At 45.2% G+C, this 22,410-nt stretch overlaps 2 protein-coding genes across 3 annotated transcripts in view; one reads left to right on the top strand and one right to left on the bottom strand.

Moving 5' to 3' along the window:
* Positions 1–9,772, top strand: part of LOC119394976 (protein ROP) — a 47,925-nt gene extending 38,153 nt beyond the window's left edge. For both annotated transcript variants that reach the window (XM_037662275.2, XM_037662279.2), the window contains 3 exons: positions 1,711–1,805; positions 2,881–3,035; positions 8,673–9,772. In XM_037662275.2, the coding sequence (XP_037518203.1) occupies positions 1,711–1,805; positions 2,881–3,035; positions 8,673–8,734 (312 nt within the window). In that variant the 3' untranslated portion in view covers positions 8,735–9,772. The remainder of the gene's footprint in view (positions 1–1,710; positions 1,806–2,880; positions 3,036–8,672) is intronic.
* On the bottom strand, positions 9,756–17,967 carry LOC119394989 (60S ribosomal protein L28). Its single transcript, XM_037662288.2, has 5 exons — positions 17,941–17,967; positions 17,658–17,749; positions 17,437–17,560; positions 17,218–17,339; positions 9,756–9,887 (listed from the first exon to the last, which is right to left on the bottom strand). The coding sequence occupies exons 2-5, from the start codon at positions 17,742–17,744 to the stop codon at positions 9,795–9,797; spliced, it is 426 nt and encodes a 141-aa protein (XP_037518216.1). The 5' UTR covers positions 17,745–17,749; positions 17,941–17,967; the 3' UTR covers positions 9,756–9,794.
* Positions 17,968–22,410: the final 4,443 nt, after the last annotated feature.

Genomic DNA, 22,410 nt, shown 5'->3' with positions numbered 1-22,410 from the left:
TTAGATCCTGAATGAAATTTCACTGGATTTTACAAATATGAATAAGCGAAACAAGGGTAATACTATGCCTCTGTTTCCTATAACAAAAGTTATAAAGCTTAAAATTTCCCATTTGAATGACTGAGAAAAAGTACTTTCTTATTTCACCCTTTCTAAAAAATTTACAACTTCCCAAAGTAACATTTGGCACCCTATTCTAATCACTAAACACTCAGCTTTTCAGCAAGACAAAAATTATCAAAATTTAGTGTGCCAAAGCTGAGAAAAGCTTCAGAAGATTGCAAGGTTATGAACGAAACAGGAAAAGTAGCAATGAACAAAATACCATTGGTTGTGTATGTGATATAAAGGGCTGCTATGGCCACTGCAGGGTGATTCTTTTAGAACTGACCTATTTCATTGGACTGTAGTATTGTTACGAAGTATCCGATTTTAATGCGATTTGCAGCAAAACACTCAGGAAAGACGAAAATTCAATGGCCTGTCCCATTTCTTCATGTGCAACACAAAAAAACAAAGCAAGAATAAATAAGAAATAACGCAAACCGCGAAATGCTATACAAGGAGGGATGGCTAGCGCCTATAAAATGCATGAAAATTGGTGAGGTTATGCATCAGTAATGGCAGAATCCAAAAATAACATTTTCAAAAGATCGATTTCGTTTTTGGTAATTCTTGGCCCCAAGAAGCAGCTTCCCCCCTTAAGAGATAGTACCTCCCACTAAAGATGCATATTTGTTACGCTCCTATGGCATTTCTTCAGCTGAAATGTTTATTGACATTCACAGTGAAGCAGTGGCATTCACTTCCTAGAAGCAGTGTGGTTTCCTTTGAAGGATTTTGTGCCCATAATGTGAGCAACAGTAAGATTGGCATTGAGCCACATAGGTATATGGAAACTATGCTCTAGACCCATGTTGACAGTGCTGAATAGCAGTTATGTTGGGAAGTATGTCATAAGATGACAAGTGTTTTTATGCCCGAGGCAGTAGCTGCAAAATTGTAAATTAGGTAATTGAAGTTCCATATTCATGGTGCACGATTGGTACATGAACATTTATCCATGGTTTAGCTATTTGAGTTGGCACAGACTCACTGTTTGTGAATGACAGTTGAGCAAGCCTACAAATAGTATGTGCAGTTTTAAAGTGTTGGTCGAGTCGCCTCACTCTGGCCAGGCTTACTGTTTGACAATAGCAGACTCAATCAGAGGTTTAATGGCTCTTGCATAAAAACTGGCATGGTACCGTTGATGAAATGTGTGGAATAAAACATTATGATTTCAGGCATCACATTTCTTGCAACTACAACAGGGCACCTATCAGGTGGTTAAAAGAAAGTCTGCTCGCAATTCCACAACTCTGAACACTTCTACTGTGCCAGAGCAGGCTGCCTCTGCAGGCAGAGCCATCTTCTTGAGCATCATCTTCATTGGTGTTCCTGCTCACATGTCAAGCTCTTTTCACTTGTGAAGGCCTAACCTTTGTACCAAAGCACAATGCAAATCCATCGTGAAGTGTATTTGTAACTGTGCGCAGGAAGATAGGAACTTTGAAGTTCAGCAGTATAAATATATCTTTTTCTCTTGTCCTTGTCTTATACATTGGGATGCACCGATTTTACGAAAGTTCACATGGTGGTGGTCCTCTGTTTCTGCCTGCACGTACGCTGCAGCTTTTGGGTACAGTTATTTTTCTTGGTCTCTTGTAGGACGCCATTGAGGACAAGCTTGATGTGAAGCATTTCCCTTACTTGAGTGGAGGGCGTGTACCCCCCACAGGGTATGGGAGGTCAGCACCAACAAGGTTAGTCTTAATCATTGATGGTGGCTTTCGCTCCCAAGGTCACCGCTTAGGTGTCAGGGTAGTAGGCAACTTCGTATTACTTCTTTGAGCATGCGCCCAAATTAAGTCATGTTTGCAACACTACCACTGTGTCGATGTTGTCTTTCTTGAAGAACAACTATTCAGCAAGCTTATGAGCATCAGCTTTCTCAAATGGCCCTGCTGTTATCTTTCTTTTCCGGAATGCTTACGGCACTTAAGGATGCCTCAAATACTTTGGGTTTTTTAATGGCACTGCCATGTAATGTAGGAAGGGCATTTAGTGGAGTTATCAACTGAACATTATGTCATTGTGACTGTGATTTGTCGTTTATATGAAGACTGCAAATCCGCCCTGAATATTTATGCATTCTTCTCGGAGCAGCAGTACTATTCTTCTTTGATGGCAAGGTTGCACATTAAAATTTGCTCATGGCAGCAATTCAATAAAAAGTATGGGTGGATTGGCAATCGAAAAGCACATGAACATGATAAATAAATCTTTATGCAGCGCAAAGTCTGTATAAAAATGTGTGCATAGTTAAGCAAAAGATTGTGGACATTGTTTGCATATGATTTAAGTACAAAGATTTGTGTGGCTGCTGCTGTCCAATATATTTGAATTGCATGTATATGTGTATACACATTTAACTATAAACAAACAGCGAACAAGTGTCTTTGTTGCATGCACTCAGTTTCTTCACTGGACATAAAAGCAGTGGCGCAGTAAACGCTCATCTTTTGCCTTGCTCAGTAATACCACGATGCGTAAAGGACCAAATGAAAAAATAAGTCACACGCTATTAATAGTTGTTTCACTGTCTTATCAGTATATGGTGTGCAGCTGCTGGAAGTTCCGCAGATGCCCACATTATTTCCCAAGTGTTAATGTATGAACTAGGAGGCAAAACATTAAAAAAAATGTGATGTTTTTATGTCTTTATTTTTCCAAATACAAGCTCATTATGCATGGGCTCGAATGTATATATGTGTTTCCATATGCTGCACACAAGTGCAATGATTCGCCGTGTGTAAAAAGCAAACTTTGTGTTTACAGTCAGCGCTATGGCCACTGGCACAAGGATAAGAATACACCTAATGTCAAGAATGTGCCTCGCCTGATTGTCTTCGTCATTGGCGGCATGACATACTCGGAAATGCGCTGTGCATATGAAGTCACCAAGGAAGTGAAGAACTGGGAGGTTATCATTGGTAAGCTTTGTGGCTTCTCACTGCTAGTCCTGCGCTTTGTTTGCATTTACTGTGGTTGTTCATTTTTTTCGCTGTTGTATAAGGCTATCAGATAATTGGCTATTGATACTGTATTAATGAGTGTTCACTTGTCATTTCATTTTGCCTTCATTGGTTTTCTTCCATTGGCCATTCGTAACCTAAATTAGCCATGCTATAAACTTTATCATCAGAGCATTGATAATAGCAACTGTAGTTGATTTGCTGTTACTTGACACTGCTGCTGCACAACACCGCATGTAACTGACAGAGTGATGATGGCATGACAGTTGAACATGTGTTTTAAAAGCATTGTGTATTTACCTTGTACAGTACGCACAAAGTGAAATGGGAAAATTTAGCGCTAAGTAATTCACACATTTCAAAGGGGCCCTGCAACACTTTTTCAGCATGGTCAGAAAACGCTGCGATCGGTAGTTGAGGCTCCCGAGAACACATGAGCCAAACGTTGTAGCACAGCACGCAGCCTGGAATTTACAATTAATTCTCAGAGTCAGCTAAAAATCACTCCCTCTTCTGTCTACAAATGATGCCATATATATTGAAATGATCGTGCCATATGCACAAATTCACGGCCATTGGCTGATAAGAGCATCGTTGGCTGCAATGTTACTGCGCATGCTGCGGGAGGCCGCCATGTGCCTGCGTGCGCGCTCGCAATCTCACTGAAGGTTAGCCACGAGTTCAAAAGAAAAGAAGTGCTCAAGGTCAAGAAGTTGCGTGACGCAACTTCTTTCCCCCGTGCCATTCCTCTCTGCTTAGCTTCCAGTGCGTTCTTCGGGACGAGAGAAGAGAGAAAGCAATTGTAGCGTCATACCTGCCAAGTCTCCCGGATTGCCCGGGAGACTCCCGGATTTTGAACGTTTCTCCCGGTTGTACGGGTCATAGGAAAATGTCCCGGAAATCCAGTTTTGCCCCGCGCGTCCAGTGCTTTGTCTGGGCACATGAGCAAAGTTGTCTGGCCACGTCTGGCCACATCCTAAATGTGTTATTGGTTATATCAGCCGTTAATATTTCGTAGATGATGCGTTTCTGTAGACACAATATCTTGCCTGACGAAATAACTGGTAAACAAGCGACGACAGGCCTCGCAGGCGGAGCGATGTTGTCGCATGCGCCCTTCGCACGACGGTGACGGCCGGGTCGTTTTATCTCTGCTTCAACCGTGTTCGTGCCTAGCGCTAGCGCGCTTTTACTCGCACGTGAAACAAACGATGTGTAAGCGATGTTATCGGTTTGCACTCGGTACAGATCAGCGGCGCCCGCAAAATCCCGCTGACAGTGTCCATATAATTGCTATCGCAGTGCCCCCCCCCCCCCCCCCCCCGGTCGGCATACTTTTTACCCCTCCCCTCCACGCTCGACTATTTTATACCTCCCCCCCCCCCCCCAGTTGAGTAGATCTCCCGAATTCTGTTTCTCCAAACTTGGCAGGTATGTAGCGTGTGGCAAATCTCTGTAACTCCACTCGTACTTGACGGATTTTAAACATTTTTGTAGCGGTCAATTAATGAAGCCATTCGATGGTTACTTGGAAAAGTGTTGCAGGGCCCCTTTAATTTCCAGCGTCTGCAATTTTCATATCAATGTAATTTTGACTTGGAACACTTACATCAGAGCCAACATTTAACGGCCAGATTTACAGAAACATAAAGCGGTTATCATGAGCAATTGCTCATAGTAAAATCGCGTTTCAATTTGTGAGTACTGTACATATATTGAGAATTCGGTGCTAAGTGTACTAAAGTTCATGTGTTGTAGATGGCTCTGACTCATCTTGGTAGCACAAGTTCGTAAAGCTACAATCGGGGTCCTTCACTACTTTTGTACCGGTCGTGAAACTCCCACGTAACAGTACTGGAGGACTTCATATGCGCCTGCAGTTGCCGTGCCGCAGCGTTGCATAGATAGAAGACGACACTATAATAAATACTATGGACGTTGTAAAGTGGATGCTCATGGCATCCATCCATCCGGACAACAAGGAAGGCGGCTGCGGCTACCTTAGTGGTGATCACGTTAGTGGAGTGTTGGTGCAGAGTGTTGCTGTGCGTGCTTGTATTTATTTCACCTCAGCATGTCTACATGTGGTGACATCGATGTTTAGTAATTAGTCATAGCAGTAATGCCTAGCACTTGCTGTGTGGGAGGCTGCCGCTCAGGATACAAGGGTGTTGACAAAAAGGTCTCCCTATTTTGTTTACCAGTCAACGCGAAACTACACGGCAGGTGGAAGAGAGCCATCTCGAGACAAGATACTGCTGGGTTCTCATTTGAATTGAAGTACTACATTCGAGTGTGCTGCGAGGGACATGTCGATGCCAGAGGCATTATTGGGATGTTATCACTGTCATAAATTTGTATGCAAGAACTTTCACTTGGAAACCGTAAATATTGCCTAGATCTAGCATGCACAGTTCACAGCTGCTTCTGTAATTAGTGCCAAGATTGCTTCATGTTCCAACTGTTCTACACACAAAATTCTCATTGGCAACTTCGTAATGCCCCAGAATAAATGGCAGTTAGCAGGAGAATGAGCATTGCGGACTGCCTGCGTGCGATAGGGCCCACTATAACTTCTTAAACAAATGTGTAGGTCAGCTAGACTTATTCATGGTGTGATGCACAATTTAAGCATGATAATAAACAACTACACCTGGATCAAGAAATGTAGGTATAGGCATGAGTACAAGCGATGGACAAGCTACATGTGATTCAAGCTACAAGCTTGAAGAACAGCCTTGGACTAACCATTGCTAACAATTAATGGCTTGAGCTAGTAAAGAACATGCATGCTATATCCCCTTCAGGGGTGGTGTGTATAATTTTACACATCAAATGTAGAGGCTTGTCATGCACTGCGTGTTACTTCAACTGGCTTGAAATGTGGTTTCCACTTTTGTACACGCTTCCTGAGTGGACGAGTAGTGCTCTTTTAACTTAATTGTGCTGCATATTGCTGCAGAGAATCACTTTGCTGAAGACACTACCATGTTCAATGAGCCATTCAACGTGCCCCGTTCTAGGAGCCATACGAAAATTCTCATTTTTGTTTGCTCGGAATGAATACAGCCAATAAGAAATTGCCCATGTATTTCGAATGCAAGAGTTCATTACTTTTATACAAAAGTAGAACATGACTAACTTCAAAATAGATATTTACTTACACTAATTAAAATTAACTACTGAAAAATGCACAAATCAACGTATCACCACCTATTTACAGATGGTCTATCATAATTCACACTTGAAGGGGATATTATTTTGTCAGCACTCATTACTAGGGGTGTGCGAATGTTCGAACTTTCGAATAGTGTTTGCTATTCGATTCGCACCGGAATTTTAGTATCGGAACTATTCGAACCTCCGGGAAATAAATATAACGGTTTATAATAACGGAAAATAAATATAACGACGATAAATCGGCGTGCAGCGTGCTTGGTCTTGCGTTTTGGGGCGAAGACTGCCGCTTCCACCAGTGCTCTGAACGGTCGCTGTGCGACGAGCTTGGCCAGGGACGCTGCCGATGCGCCAAGTGCCCATCCACGATTCCGAGAAGCCAGCGGGCGATGCTATTCGTTGTCTGCGGCGAAGCACATTGCAGCTTCTTCGCTTTCGCGAAAAAGCCACAACGATATAGCGCGAGTTAGGCCTAGCCACGACTTCGAGCAGTAAGCTCGGTCGCGGTGTTCGTGGCCGCGGTGCCCGATGTTTCAAAGTACGTCATGCTCGGTCGCGAGTACAAAGAGTCGTCCAGTGAGGGTCTTCGTCACGAGGTCCGAAATTCTGACAAGCAGAACCTCTAACCGCGAATCCCAGAGTCGGTCCGAGACACGCGTCTGCGACGTTCGCGACGAGCGCGGCGCACTATATATATCGTAATCTGCTTATTGACGTTCCGCTTGCAGCTGCCAAATTAAAGCGTAGTTATATTCCATATGATCGTCGGCCCGTGAACGCAGAACGAGCGAACGCGTAAGTAGCGCGATTGTCGACAACCGTGACCTCGCGACGCGCAAGCCGCAGACGACGCTCTCCCGGAGTGAGCACCGGACCAATGGCGAGGCGTGCTGGAGCAACATCGCGGACGCAGCCAATGGGAGACCTCCAAACGAACTTTAAACATTTGCTTTTTGTACGCTTGTTTCTGAATGGAGGACCTAGCTGAGGCGGGAAATTTGAAGACGGAGAAATGCTCTTTCCGACGAGCCCAAAATGGCGGCGCCCGGTTGCACCATTGCGGAGCTATAATGTTTTTAGAATGTAATTTAGAATATGTTTAGGAATTCTCTGCAACTCTTTTTCTGTAATTTCGCTTCGAAGTATTAAAAAAATATTCGAGAAATATTCGAAAATTATTCGATTCGCGCTCAAACTTTATTATTCGAATTCGCTTTGCACTCAAAATTTTGCTGTTCGCACAGATGTACTCATTACTTCTATGATCAGTTAGAAAACACGGGAAAAAATGTGGGCGGAATGTTTTTCATGGGAAACACTCATGCAAATGTGCAATTGCCCTTCCAAATGCGACAGGTTGGTCGCCTCCTGCTCGCGGCGGTGTCTTTAGTGGTAGCTTTTGTCCCTGTATGAAACTTCGGCGGGAGTTTCATGACGAGTAGGAAAGTATTGGAAGGACCCTGCTACAATATTGATTAAGCTTCATCGCTGCACCAAGTTGCCAGCTTGCTCACAAGAAATGTTGCTGCCCAATCAAAACTGCTAAGTGTTCTTGGGGATCTGCTAAAAATCCATGAACAGAATTCTAAAACAGGGATAAAGCATAATGTAGTACAAAGCATCTTAAACAACATAAACAAATTAAAACAATAATTGATAAGAAACATCAAATGCTAGAAGGGTGCATTAAGAACTTCTTTGGCACTTATTTACAACAGTAATGAAGTGACTGGCGAATGCCTGTTACAACTTTTTTATTATTTTTGCTGTGGTAAAAATTGCTGGAAGAGATATGCGAACAATAACTTCCGTTGCCTACATTTTCATAGGTAGATGCTTTGAAAAGGAAGTTTTGTTTGCTACAACAAAATATGTTTGGGCTATGTTCAAGATATAAGCATTCCTTTACCAAATAATACATGCCAAGAACAATGCATGCAAGTGCCCAAACTTCCATGTATTGTAGCGGTACAATGTAGTGTACTGACAAGAGTTCCTCATGAAGCCTTTTTCACTAAAGTGCTAGTGGATGACATCATTTACTGTATAAACATAGCTTTATTTTTTACATCAGAAATTGGTTTTTGCGTAGTGAATTTGACTACACAAGAGTTGACTATTGACTTGGCATTGGCTTGCAGACTTTGGTGCCGTCTACAAGTGGAACAGTTTGTGAGTGTCTGCAGTCAGAGAAGCGCTTACTTTGCCCTGCTGATCCCAGCATAAACAGTCGCAACGAGTAAAGCGTCCTAGCTTTTGTGAACTAGGAAGCTTACCTTTCAGAGTAATGCGTAGATTTCCTTGCAGCTTTCCTCTGCTAACGATTGAATGCAGATTTTCCCTTTCATAATTCGTTCTCCACCTTGTGGAATGATGTGCCTTTTCATTGAAACCTACTTTTTGTGCCATTCCCAACAGGCTCGGACCACATTCTTACACCCGAGGGCTTTCTCAGTGACCTGAGAGATCTGAGCAATTGAGGCAACTGCTGTGCACCAAAGGGAGACATTCCTGTTCAGTGGGTCCAGGGAGCTTTATCCCTTCCACAAACCCCCGGCTGCCAAAGCTATCTGGGAGCCATTCTTTAGCAGAAGTTGGTCTGTCTGTGTGTGTATATCATTGAAAACTAGAGAGCGACATGCATGGATGATGTCAAGCAGTGTTGCAGACTTCTACCAGCATGCGTTGTTGCATAAAAAAATGCTACTATACCTGCAGTCTTTCCCACCCCTCCACTTTTATGCACATGGGGTTGTGGCAGTGTTGTTCAGGCAATCGTAGACCTAGGCAAAAAGGCGTTACGTGCGAGTGTCCAGCATCTAATTCTTTAGTGGCAGGCAGTAGTCTTTCTGCACTTCGCGGGTGTGTGTGGAGGTGCACCGGTGAAGGCAACGAAGCAGGTCACGACTTCAGTGTGGTGTGTGCAACACTTTTGCAACATGTACACTTGGCAATGCTTGTGTAAGCAACATTTTGAATGTACATGTGCTGCCATACGGAGGTTTGGTTGTAGTTGGCACATGCAATACCGCACATGATGTACAGGCTCTTGCAACGAGTAGCTGTTCGTGCAGTGGCTGGCAACGCCAGTCCTCACAAGAAATGCACTTCGCCGACACTACGCAAACAAGCATTTGGCCAACACTGCACTACAGTGGTTGCAAGAGTGTTGCACTGTATACTTATGCTATTTATTAGAGCTATGCTGTAGCAATGTCCTCCCGTGCTTGACGAGCACAAAGGAAGTTGCCAAGAGATGACTTGAGCATTGCCACGCAAAATAGGCACCTTGCGCACACCATGCCGAAGCTCACTAAGTCATGTGCTGCGTCCTGCTCTGTTATATATCTACACTACATTTACATGAAGTTTTTGCGTTTCTTCTAATGTTAAAGAATGTGCTGTTGGCAGTATTGCATGTCCTCTTATCACTCCTGGGACCCGTGTTCTTATGGTTGTCCATTATGGAACAAGCAAGAAAACCACTTTCAATGCAATAAATCTGCTTCAAAGCATGTTTTATTGGTCTGATGTGATCACTCAGTCGGCCTTCTTAGCGGGGCGAGCACTCTTCTTTTTGGGCACAATAGCCTTTTGACTCCTGAGGATGGCACTGGCACGACGGAGGCACAACTGTAAAAGGTGGAATAAGGTTCAGTACGCAGTAGTAGTAAAGAATTAGTGTGACTAGCTGCTACAGTGAGCAGTCTGCAAACTGCACGCAGCACACCATTTTTTCCAGGGGCCGCACTGGCACGAAGCAACACATTTCATGTCATACATATATCTGAAAAGGTAACCAAACATACGTACAAGAGCGATCACAGGCTTGGGGTGTGTGAACCAGGGAAGTGTTACGGCTGCTGGACAAGCAGACATTTTCCTTTCCTGCTTTATAGTACAGATGTTATCCCAGCACATGTACTCAAAATTCTGGCTGTAAACTTCAAGGAGGTGGGTCATCCAGCAGATCGTGCTTGCACAAGAGGAAACAGCAGCCGCACATTGATCTAGCACGTGACCTTTCAACAGAATGTCAATGCATCTTAAAAGACGCCACACAAACCAAGCTTGAAGTAGACCACTATCTAAAACTCACTCTTATACCCATGCCACACGGGCACAGAAAATGACATTCTGTAGTGAAGGCATTCAGTTCCCGAATGACATTTTTTCCAGCGGAGCTGCTACACGTCCAAACTGAATGACATTTGACTTGTGATCGACATCATCATCATCTGTAGTGAGCAACTGAGTAGTAATAAAAAAATAAACATGCGTTTACAAGCTTCATATACCTCCGAGAATAATTAAATGTAGAAATAAGCATATTACACTGCCGTAAGCTTTAGTTCGTTGCTTTGTTTCATGACGTTGTAGCCGACTGTAGCAACCTAAGCCAGCGCTAGTCAAATCCATAGCGTAAAAAGAAAATGGTGCCTGTCACAACCAAAATACAGCGTTTGTGCTAGTTTAAGGGACTACTACTATCTGGGGTTTAGCATCCCACAGCCACGATATGATGAGAGACTCCTTAGTGAAGGGCTCCGGAAATTTCGACCACGTGGGGTTCTTTAACGTGCACCTAAATCTAAGTACACAAGCCTCAAACATTTTCGCCTCTACCGAAAATGTCACCACCGCGGCCGGGATTTGATCCCGCGACCTTCGGGTCAGCAGTCGAGTGCATAACCACTAGACCACCGTGGCGGGGCGCTTAAGTGATTAGTGTAAATAAAAGATGTGAAACTTTATTTTCAGCTGAATAGGATGTCGTTTTACATAATTTAGGTATATCGCACTTTGTCAGCTGTGCCGTTGAGAGTATGCATTTGTCAGTCGAATGAGTTCTGGCGATGGCATTAGGTGACGAATGGCATTTGGGCGAATGCCATTTTGTTCGTCCGTGTGGCACCGCACGAATGGCATTAAATCTGAAGGCATTAGGAGGTAAATGCCATTTCCTGTGCCCGTGTGGCACGGGTATTAAGCAACATTAAACACAATAGCAGTTGAGGTAAATTCACTCAAATGTGTGTAGTCCTTGAAATGTATTTTAATTTGCTTATTTTTCATTGATACACCTATATGTTCCTGCTGCCAAGTCCTCTACATACGGTCCAACCTTGAAAAGCTTCATAACACAGACGTACATATTAAAAGATCATATTTGTAAAGATCAGTAAAACATTTCAGGATTACCATGTTTTACCTAACAATTCATTATATTGTGGCGCAGCTGTACACGCTGCAGTGCACGATGGCATAGGCTGTGCTAACGAGCCACATCTTGAACCTCTCTATCCTGGCTTTCTAGCCCCACAGCAGCAATCCTCACCAGTAAAATATCCTGAAGCTCGAGCACCAACTTCAATGAGCACCAATAGGGAAGCAGCACATTTCGTTGCTTTTTTTTTTTTACACGTAGAAAAAAAAAAAACTGGCAAAAAACTTTTTGTACAATATCAAAATCACAGCGCCAATAACTATACTATTAGGCATCAAACAGCTTTTATGCTGAAAACCACTCAATGTACACTTTCGTCCTTAAGCACATATGTTCCGTTTTGCAAAACAAAATTATTGATAGCATTGGTCCAGAAGCATTTGCAACGTCAAGCTTGCAAATAATCCTTCAATGTGCTTGTATATGAAGGCACCACAAATAAGCACTTGCTGCCAAGGTCATTATTTTGTAGCAATCACACTTAACGGTGACAGCGACGGTAAACCCATGCTATCTGATAAACCAGCGGTGAGTGGTGGATAACACTACCATAGAATTGGACACATCACTACAAGATACCTGTCCAGATTGTATACCCTTGCTCTTCAGCAATTTGGGCACAGTCGAATGGACAAGTGTTACCAGACGAAACCACATTATAATGGGCAATTTCAAGGTGGGAATGTTCTCGTTTGCTCTTAGCATACCAGTTTTTCAGCGCTAACCCCTTGTGTGTCAGCGGAACACATACGTCCCACTTTTCCTTTTGCAGAACAATTTTTTCTCCCACATCACCAGTCACAATTAGTGCAACGCTAAGTGGCTGCTATCTTACCGAAGTCTATGTAAGCTCAACAAAAATTTTCTTACCGCGATTTTGGAAGGTGGCAGTAGTGCCACAATGCCCCTGAAATTTGTTCTATTTTTTTAAGGAAGTTTCTGAATTTTGCTCTCTCAGATAAAAAAAAGAAACCTGTCATTCAAAATGCCAGGTAATTTTCTCTTTTCCTGGTTTTCTAGAAAGGAGTTTTCAACTCCCAATCATCATGTGTTTTTGTAGAGTTGTGCAGTAACTTGACTGATAAATGCATCGAAACATTCCTTTGTGAAATTGCCATGCTCTTCGCTAAACCTAATTGTGGATAACTGTGCCCCTGAATAATTTTCTTGACATCGTATACCTTTTGACAAGTGGGCAGATATTCAGGTACAACATAAGTACTCGACCATTTCGACAGCGGAAGAAGGGACAACAAAATTGACAAATTGTGCATGCAGTGAAGCAAGCTTTACAGGAACAGACCATAGCCCTATGAAGGCTTGCAAGGCAAATGTGCAGGTGCTGTTCTGCTGCAGGAAATGAAGTGCACACAACGTACCTCTGCACCACTTGTTTCAGCCGTTTCATCCCAAATACCTGCTGATGTGATCGCATAATGGTACTTTCATGACTCAGTGGGACATGTGTGTCCCACTTTTCCAGTGCAGCCTTAATTTTGATGAAAACCTTTTTATACTATTTCTTTGTGGTTTATATGTATATACCACAGCCTGTTTTTATAACACCATGTCAAAAATATAGGTGAACCTTCAAAGGGTTGCAAGGCGACCTAATGGTGGTGTTGACACAAGTGTGCTGTACCAATCACGCAACAAATTCAGGTCAGCATCAGGAAAGCCCATGTATCAATGTTGTATAATCTATACATAACTTGCAACTACGTCACACCGCGGAACTATGAGATACGATCTCTGAACGCGCCACCATCACCAAGCGCATGGCAGCAGACAGACACGAGTAGAGCTGTACGACTCTCGCATTTCCCATCAACGCCGTATGTCGCAGTGGCAATTTGTGCGATATGTTGCTGCCCCATGAGAAGTGTGAATCAAATGAATAAGGACCAGACGCAGGAATGTACCATTTGCCAAAGGTGATAAACCAGTGCGACCGCACGAAAGAGCTGTCCGAGAAGCGGAGCACATGGCTTGCACGCAAAATAGGAATGACCTCAAGACACTGAACAACGTTCGTGTATGTGGGCGTCACTTTTTAACAGGCAAGTTATGTTTCCAAACATCCCTACCTTTTCACTCAGTGTATCACCACGGAGTTGATTTCTCACTGTGCTGTGCGCGAGGTGGATTTTTGTCCAAACGTGAACCACCGAGTTGAACACAATGAACATGCCTTGCTTTTCGGGAGGCCCGCTAAGCTCTTCGATAAAATGAACCCCAACTGGCTCCAAACATGGCAAACAAACGTAAACACTGAGCGGTCACCGAGACATCTGCTCCGTTGGCTCGGTGATGGCAGACGGAAGCCAGGAACTGACGTGATGTGCAAGTTATGTATAAGACAACTACCATGCAAAACCTGCAGATGAACAGAAAACCTTCTGCTGATGAATACAAACTGCCACCATCACTAACTTAGCTGTCGCACATGGGAACACAAAATGAAGCGTTTCTGAAATGAGTGTTGCAACTAAACGGACCATTAAATGGGAGTACTTGCAGGAAACTTTGCACACACAATATAAAAAGAGCTATAACGGATAGAAAAATGCCCTCTGCTCAAGCCATTCTGTTCTCCCTGCACTTGCATTACATGCAGCTTAGAGGGCAAGCACATCAGTGATAAAGGTGGCTTCAGTTTGTACAAGTCTTATCATGAATCACGCAAGTTGATACGAAATGACTAAAGTGCGTTGGCGGGCTAGTTGGTAGTTCATGCTTAGTTTCTACAGCGCGACTGGACGCGGACGAAGAAGGAACACGCAAACACACACACAGCGCTGACTTTCAACTGGAATGTTTATTTTTCATATGCACGTGACGCTTATATAGACACACGCCAGCAGGTGCACACAAAACAAGAAACAAAAGCAGGACCCAAACGCGCATGTTCTGCCGCAATCACAACCAGTTGCCACCAGCCTAGAGTGACGCATCCAGATATCTCTTTCCTTATCTGTTAGAGACAAGGATGGCATGCTGACACATGTATCATTCATTTATCTATTTCATACGCTTCAATAATTTCTCTAGTCAATCGATCTCTTGCCCTGTTGAGTATACTAGTTTATCAAAAATGGGAAAACAGCCACATCTTTGGCAGTGAATGGCAAGGTGTCCGGAAATAACTTTCGTGACATTGTACTTATGTTCGCGCAACCTTTGATTCACACACCGGCCGGTCTGGCCAATGTACACACGGGAACATGACATCGGGACGGAATAGATAACGTCTTTAGCGCAGGCAACAAACTTCTCGCTATGTTTAGTGGAACAGGAAGCATTTTCTTTTTCCTTTTCGGCGTTCACATCGCCTGCAAAGTCCCTGCAGTCGCACGGGCGCGGAAAAAAACAACGTCCACAACCGGACCTTCTCGCAATCCTTTTCAGGTTGTGAGATACGGTGTGGATGTAGGGCACTACTGCGAGCTTTTTCCTTCGAGTGCCACTCTGATGCTCACTCGGATTAGACCTGTACTTTTTGTTCAGGCGCTCCGCCACCGCTGACAACAGTCTCATGGGGTAACCGGAGTCGTACAGACGCTTGGCCTGGCCCCACAAACTTTCCTCAATCTTATGCTCACAAGACTTGGACAAAGAATTGTGGAAACACGACTGAATCACGGCAACGCTTGACTAACTTGGAGTGCGCCGATGCAAATGGCAACACCGGCTTGTTACCTCTAGGCTCGTAGCTCCAGCAAACACCTCTTGGATGGCAATACAACCCTATGTCCAAAAATCTTATGAAATTGTCCTTTGGACTTCATGCGTCAGTAAAAGAGGGGACAACACGTCAGTAAAAATGCTCAGGGTTCTTTGACGCAGGGGTCGCTAGAACCCTGAGCATTTTTACTGACGTGTTGTCCCCTCTTTTACTGACGCATGAAGTCCCAAAGGACAATTTCATAAGATTTTTGGACATAGGGTTGTATTGCCATCCAAGAGGTGTTTGCTGGAGCTACGAGCCTAGAGGTAACAAGCCGGTGTTGCCATTTGCATCGGCGCACTCCAAGTTAGTCAAGCGTGCCGTGATTCAGTCGTGTTTCCACAATTCTTTGTCCAAGTCTTGTGAGCATAAGATTGAGGAAAGTTTGTGGGGCCAGGCCAAGCGTCTGTACGACTCCGGTTACCCCATGAGACTGTTGTCAGCGGTGGCGGAGCGCCTGAACAAAAAGTACAGGTCTAATCCGAGTGAGCATCAGAGTGGCACTCGAAGGAAAAAGCTCGCAGTAGTGCCCTACATCCACACCGTATCTCACAACCTGAAAAGGATTGCGAGAAGGTCCGGTGTGGACGTTGTTTTTTCCGCGCCCGTGCGACTGCAGGGACTTTGCAGGCGAGTGAACGCCGAAAAGGAAAAAGAAAATGCTTCCTGTTCCACTAAACATAGCGAGAAGTTTGTTGCCTGCACTAAAGACGTTATCTATTCCGTCCCGATGTCATGTTCCCGTGTGTACATTGGCCAGACCGGCCGGTGTGTGAATCAAAGGTTGCGCGAACATAAGTACAATGTCACGAAAGTTATTTCCGGACACCTTGCCATTCACTGCCAAAGATGTGGCTGTTTCCCATTTTTGATAAAACTAGTATACTCAACAGGGCAAGAGATCGATTGACTAGAGAAATTATTGAAGCGTATGAAATAGATAAAATGAATGATACATGTGTCAGCATGCCATCCTTGTCTCTAACAGATAAGGAAAAGAGATATCTGGATGCGTCACTCTAGGCTGGTGGCAACTGGTTGTGATTGCGGCAGAACATGCGCGTTTGGGTCCTGCTTTTGTTTCTTGTTTTGTGTGCACCTGCTGGCGTGTGTCTATATAAGCGTCACGTGCATATGAAAAATAAACATTCCAGTTGAAAGTCAGCGCTGTGTGTGTGTTTGCGTGTTCCTTCTTCGTCCGCGTCCAGTCGCGCTGTAGAAACTAAGCAAGATACGAAATGGCCATATCTGGTTATTTCCGATACTGCGGCACCTTCAATAAAAATTGCGCCACTTGCACTTTCACCACAAAAGAGAGCTGGTCCACTTGTGTACTTGAGGTAAATAGTGCTGCCTGGCAAGCAGGTGTACGAAAGAAATAGGCACGTCTTGCATGCGAAAGATTACAAGGCAAAGCGCAAGTTAATGCAAGTGACTACCTTCTGTCACTAACTGACATTTGCTTACAACCTCACTCCCTCTGTACAGTTGCACATATGCCTCCAAATAAGCCCAGCTTTATCAAATGAACTTTTCGCCCACAAATATATAAAGTGCAATGCTGTGCAGAGTATTACCGGTTACATCATGCAGAAAACAAATCAGCGCAACCTATGTTTTTCAAATGTAAGACTAGCATTTTTTTATGCAGTAAACTTTCTCACTTGAATCTCCACTTCACCAGAGCACACAAAATGGCCAGTATTTGTGTACTCATGGTGAAATGGATAGAGGCATGGTTTATCCGTGCTCACGATTCTACATCGCTGCCATGATGTCCATGCATTGTTTCTAGTGCACTCGTCGCACGTAATATGAGCTAAGCTCCGTGTGCGCCGACTGCAACTGAAGCAAGCTACAAATTGTTACCTTACAGTATGTAGCAATGATGCAGTCACAGTAAAAAAATATCCACTTCAATAATACACGTCTACACTGGGGGATGCGACTCCTTACAGGTGACCAACACATATCTTTTTTAAAGCTGATTCGAGTCGCACAGCACTTACGGTCTGCAAATCCTTCCTGTAGTACTGGTGTCCCTTCACCCACTTCTTGATAGAGGACATTGTGCGGCGGGCTCCCTTCTTGAGGGGCACGCGGTCAAGCGACTTCGCCGGCTTCTTGCGATCTAAACGGCAAAACGACGATTACAATCAGTATGGCTCTACCACGTGCACCCATAGGTCGGACGGCTTTAACTCTTCCAACGCTGTGCGCATACTTACTAGCTTGCTTCTTGTAGACCAGCGTAACACCTTTACCGCTGCTGTGGGGTTCAATGGTGAGGGCCTTGTCCCTCACGGTGCCGCTGTAGCGCTTGGCGTGCGTTCCCTTAGGGTTGAGGGGGTCCTGTATTACACCCCGGACAAAATGACAGCACTGACCACACTGAAGACACGCGACAAAAATAACTGGAATCATTATCGACGCAGGCGGCGACACTTACAATGCTGAACCACGTTTTGATCATCCGCTTCTTGACCAGGTAGCTGGACCGGTCTTTGACGATCATCCACTGCAGTTCGGCCGACATGGTTACTGCAAGAGAGATCAGTTAGGCCTCGCAAGATTCCACAACACACGGCTGAACAACTCGCGCTACACAAAGAAGCTCAACAGCAAGCTGGGGCCTTAGACTACGATACCGATAACCTACGAATACACTTTATACAGATTAATAACGAACATTTCTAGACGGCACTGAGACAATCGGCAACACGTGTACGAACCTAATGATCTTCGGCAGCAAAAGAAATGAACCGGCTGGTGGCGCCCAAGTTGACGGCGACGTTGATGAGTATGCCCGCTCGGCTGACGTGATTTATAAGAGTCTTGCTTTTGGTGTTCAGATTCGGAAGTAAGAAACACGTCATGGCCGCTATGTAACAAATGCTTCAATTTTCATTTTAGCAGTAGTACGTTCGACCACTAGTTTAAAAAGAAGTTTGTTTCTAATACACAATTGAGCTCGCGTGCAACGCGTGTCTCGCTTGAGGCGCAGCGTGCCAAAAGTGTGGCCTTCGAGACTAAAAAGCACCACAAAACTCTCTGAGGCTATAAACATTTTTGCTTGGTCCGTTACGTTGTAATAACTTTACAAAGAACAGTCAAAACAAGCTCAACAGTGATGTTTTTGAGATTCCTTGAGAGCAAGCGAGTACTGTTGAGAAAAGATGCCGTCCTCACCAACGTTACTAGAACTCTAGTGACTCTAGTAACGTTGGTCCTCACTTTGCCTTCATCCACGGCACTGGTGGCGGCTGTGTGTGTGTGTGTGTGTGTGTGTGTGTGTGTGTGTGTGTGTGTGTGTGTGTGTGTGTGTGTGTGTGTGTGTGTGTGTGTGTGTGTGTGTGTGTGTGCGCGTGCGTGTAGGATAAAGAGAACTTCTTCTGACTACCGTAATAAAAATTGTGAAAAACTTCGTAACGAGAGAGGGAAAGAACAGCGGGAGGAAAGACGGAGAGTCGCCCGTTTTATCTTCCTACGGAGAGAGGGAAAGAACAGCGGGAGGAAAGACGGAGAGTCGCCCGTTTTATCTTCCTACGGTAGATAAAAAGCGGCGTGAGCAAGGGACGAAGGAAAAGGGGAAAAGACAAACGTCTCTTCTACTCTTCTACACATCACACACACGGCTTCCAAGTTCGGATGGCTCGGCGGTTAGCTCGCGGCGCCGGGCCGTGTGTACACACGAGAAGAGGTACATACAACCCGCTCCAGCTTTGGGAAGACTCTGGCCACGATACAAGGCTAAAAGTGCGCCCCCCCCTCCTCTTTTTCGGAAAAAAAAAGAAAAGAAAGAGCACGAGCTTGTTGATACATGTGGTAACGATTGGGTCTATTTTCACGCGCTCGATCGTTTCCTTAGCGTCCCGTGCGTCTGAACTAAGTGTGTATAAATAAATACATTAATTAATTAATTCCCTTTCTGGGCGCTAGGATTGGTCACGGAGGCACGTCAGTCGCCCAGGGCTCTCGTTGATTCTGTGGGAGAGTGATTTGAATTTGTTTATGAAATATGACTCCCGCTGTTCGCGCTCCCGTGTGTTCTGGAAGCCGGATTGTAGAAGTGTAACACTTATGTGCTCAAAAGAGTTATCAGGCAGATTAATGTGTTTGGAGAACGGCACACTTCACAGCGAATTTTGTATACCACATTGCACGAGTCGCAATTAAGGTCGTCTTTAATTTTATACTCAAAGTCCGAATAGGAGGCTTCGGCCGTATTTGTGGTCACCATGTGTTGCACACCCTGCAGCGAGGTTTCCCGCATGGTCTACAACCCTGATGGTGGTCGGATTTGATGGTCTGGGCACAGCTGGGCTTCTCATTGTGCTTGAGTCCACTGCTTTATTTAACGCCTTGTTAAAAGCCACCGCGATCGCTGCAAGCTGCTCGACTGCTGACCCGCCGCAGGTCGCGGGATCGAATCCCGGCCGCATTTTAGATGGAGGCGAAGAACCCTTGGTGGTGGAAATTTCCGGAGCCCTCCACTACGGCGTCCGTCATAATCATATCTTGGTCTTGTGACGTTAAACCACAACAATTGTTATTATTAACATATCTTCCATGCGCATTTGCTTACTATAACGAAAAAAGAAACCCTAAAAACCATATCTTTATTTAGAACCTCCTCTACCATCTTGAAAGGGAGAATGGGCAAATCGTCACCACCACCATTGTCTTCATCCTCATGATTATCATCATACTATTCTACGCCCCAATTTACGCTCTTATGCGCGAACTGATGGCATTTTATTCCCGCGAACTTCCTAATTTTCTAACTTCCTAACTTCCAGCCTCGACTGCGCTTCTCATTCATCGGAATTCATTTCGTCGTTCCCAGATACCTCGGTTATCTACCCTACGCATTACGTGGGTAGGTAGGGTAGATTGGAGATTCCAACGACATTTTTCTTTCGCATTCTTATTCGCATTCGACAAAAAAAAAAAAATTCCGGTATTGAATACCATTAGAAAAATAGAAGTGGTACAAAGAACAGCGACGGCGGCGAGAAATTACTTGAAGATCTAGGCTGTCGCCGGCGGCTGAAAACTGTAGTGAAAGGGATGTTGCAGCACAGCGCTCATGGCAGCGGCAGTAATAACATTCTTTTTATAGAGCACCCGAGATTTCGAATCCGCAGGCAGAAACTTGGGCAATACGAGGTAACGCCATGCCGAAAGCTGGCTGTTAATTTCGATCATGCGTACAGTTCGGTAACTTCGTACGGAAACCTCGGCTGAGCGCCGTCTTTCGCAATTCGCAGATTTCGAAACTCATTCAGTAGCGTTACTGGAAACGAAGGCGTGGTCGGATGTCAGTGAGACCGAGTAGGCAACCTCAGCGCTTGAGCTATATTACGTTTCCGTGACAATATTCCAACGAGTTAGGACGAAAAAGGTTTAGTTTCGTTCCACAAAGACAAGTTTCGTTCCGCTTCTGCTAGCGAAGAAAAAACCTATGAGGTAATGATTTTCTTTTGCAGGCAAAAAAAGAAAAAAAATCGCAAGCAAAAATAAAAAGGCAGTATTTATCTCTTTCTCGAAAAAAAAAGTTGATTAAGAAAGTTCAGCAAGCTCACACTTATTGCAACGACTGAAACCCGAAGAATCTGATTAAAGGCACCGCGATTGCCTCAAGGCTCTGAGAATGATGTCGGAAGCAGCACGTATTAAAATGTACCCGATGAAATGCGAGACCTCCGTTGTGATAAAATTAACTTAAAAGTGCCCTGCAACAATTCTCAGCACGGTCAGAAAACGCCGCCGATTGGTAGTCGAGGCTCCTGAGAACACGCGAGCCAAAAATTATAACGCAGCACGCGGCCTGGGATTTACAATGTATTACCAGTCAGCTAGAAAGCACTCGCTCTTCTCTAACAACTGATGCAATAAACAAAAAGCCCCAGGCCATTGGTTGATTTGAACATCGTGAGCTGCGTAGTTACCGCGGCCGCCGCGGGAGGCCGCCACGTGCCCGCACGCTCGCCATCAAACTGAAAGTAAAGGGGTATTCACACGAGGGAGAAATCGGCGGGGGACACGGGGGGATTGCGGATCACGTGGCCACGTCGTCACGGATTAGTGAGTAGGCGCGACCACCCCACGACTCCTCGGAGGAGACGGGGACCTTTTCCCCGACAGGACAAACGATCCCCCGGCGGTGGGGGATATGGTGGAATTTCGGGCTCTTGTTTGGCCACATTGTTGCACTTGCTCCTGCAGAGAGCGGCAGTGGGTGTCCAGTCTGCAGGTGCATCGTCGTCTGCAGCTCGTCAAACGGGTGGTACAAGCCACCAGAGTGGTCTCGTAACACTGGTCTCCCCCTCCGTTCGCCTCGTCCGTGTGAGTGGGGGACATTTGTGGAGACTTCTCCTCGCGAGCTGACGTCACTAGGCTCCGCCTTAATCTCCCGAACATTTCTCCCCCGTCTGAATACCCCTTAAGCCTCACGTTCCAAGAAAAAAGAAGTGCTCAAGGACATGACGTGCGCTGAGGAGCGGAGGCAGCTTCTTGCCCCCTAGTCATTAAATCCTCCTCCTCCCCCCCCCCCAAGCGCTTAAAGGGGTATTCCCGCGAGGGAAAAATCCGCGGGGTACACGGGGGACCACGTGACCGCGACGTCACGGACTAGTGAGTGGGCGCGACCCCTCCGCGCCTCCTTGGATGATACGGGCAATACGGGGAAGGCCTTTTCCCCGATAGGAGAAACGGTTCCCCCGGCAGAGCGGAACACTTGCTCCTGCAGAGAGCGACAGTGGGTGTCCAGTCTGCAGCTGGTCGTCTGCAGCTGGTTGTCAGCAGCTGGTGAAATGGGCGGTACAAGACACCAGAGTAGTCTGGTAACACCGGTCTCCCCCCAACGTTACTAGAATACATTGTATCTAGTAACGTTGGTCTCCCCCTCCATTCGCCTCGTCCGTGTGAGTGGGGGACATTTGTGAGGAATTCTCCTCGCGTGCTGACGTCACTAGGCTCCACCTTTATCCCCCGAGGATTTGTCCCCCGTGTGAATACGTGACTCCGCTCTTGACGGATCCTAAAAATTTTGCGGCAGTCGATTCATGAAGCAATGAACTGCTTTAATAAAGCAGTTCATTGCTGTGTACGATGTGTACACGACTTCTGCACTTACAAAAACACGTCGATCCACCTCGTAACGCTTGGCTCAACACACAAAAAAAATGCAGCATAGAACT

This window comes from Rhipicephalus sanguineus, chromosome 1 (genome assembly GCF_013339695.2).
Source record: "Rhipicephalus sanguineus isolate Rsan-2018 chromosome 1, BIME_Rsan_1.4, whole genome shotgun sequence".
NCBI classification, from domain to species: domain Eukaryota; kingdom Metazoa; phylum Arthropoda; class Arachnida; order Ixodida; family Ixodidae; genus Rhipicephalus; species Rhipicephalus sanguineus.
This window is presented reverse-complemented; position numbering and strand designations above follow the sequence as displayed.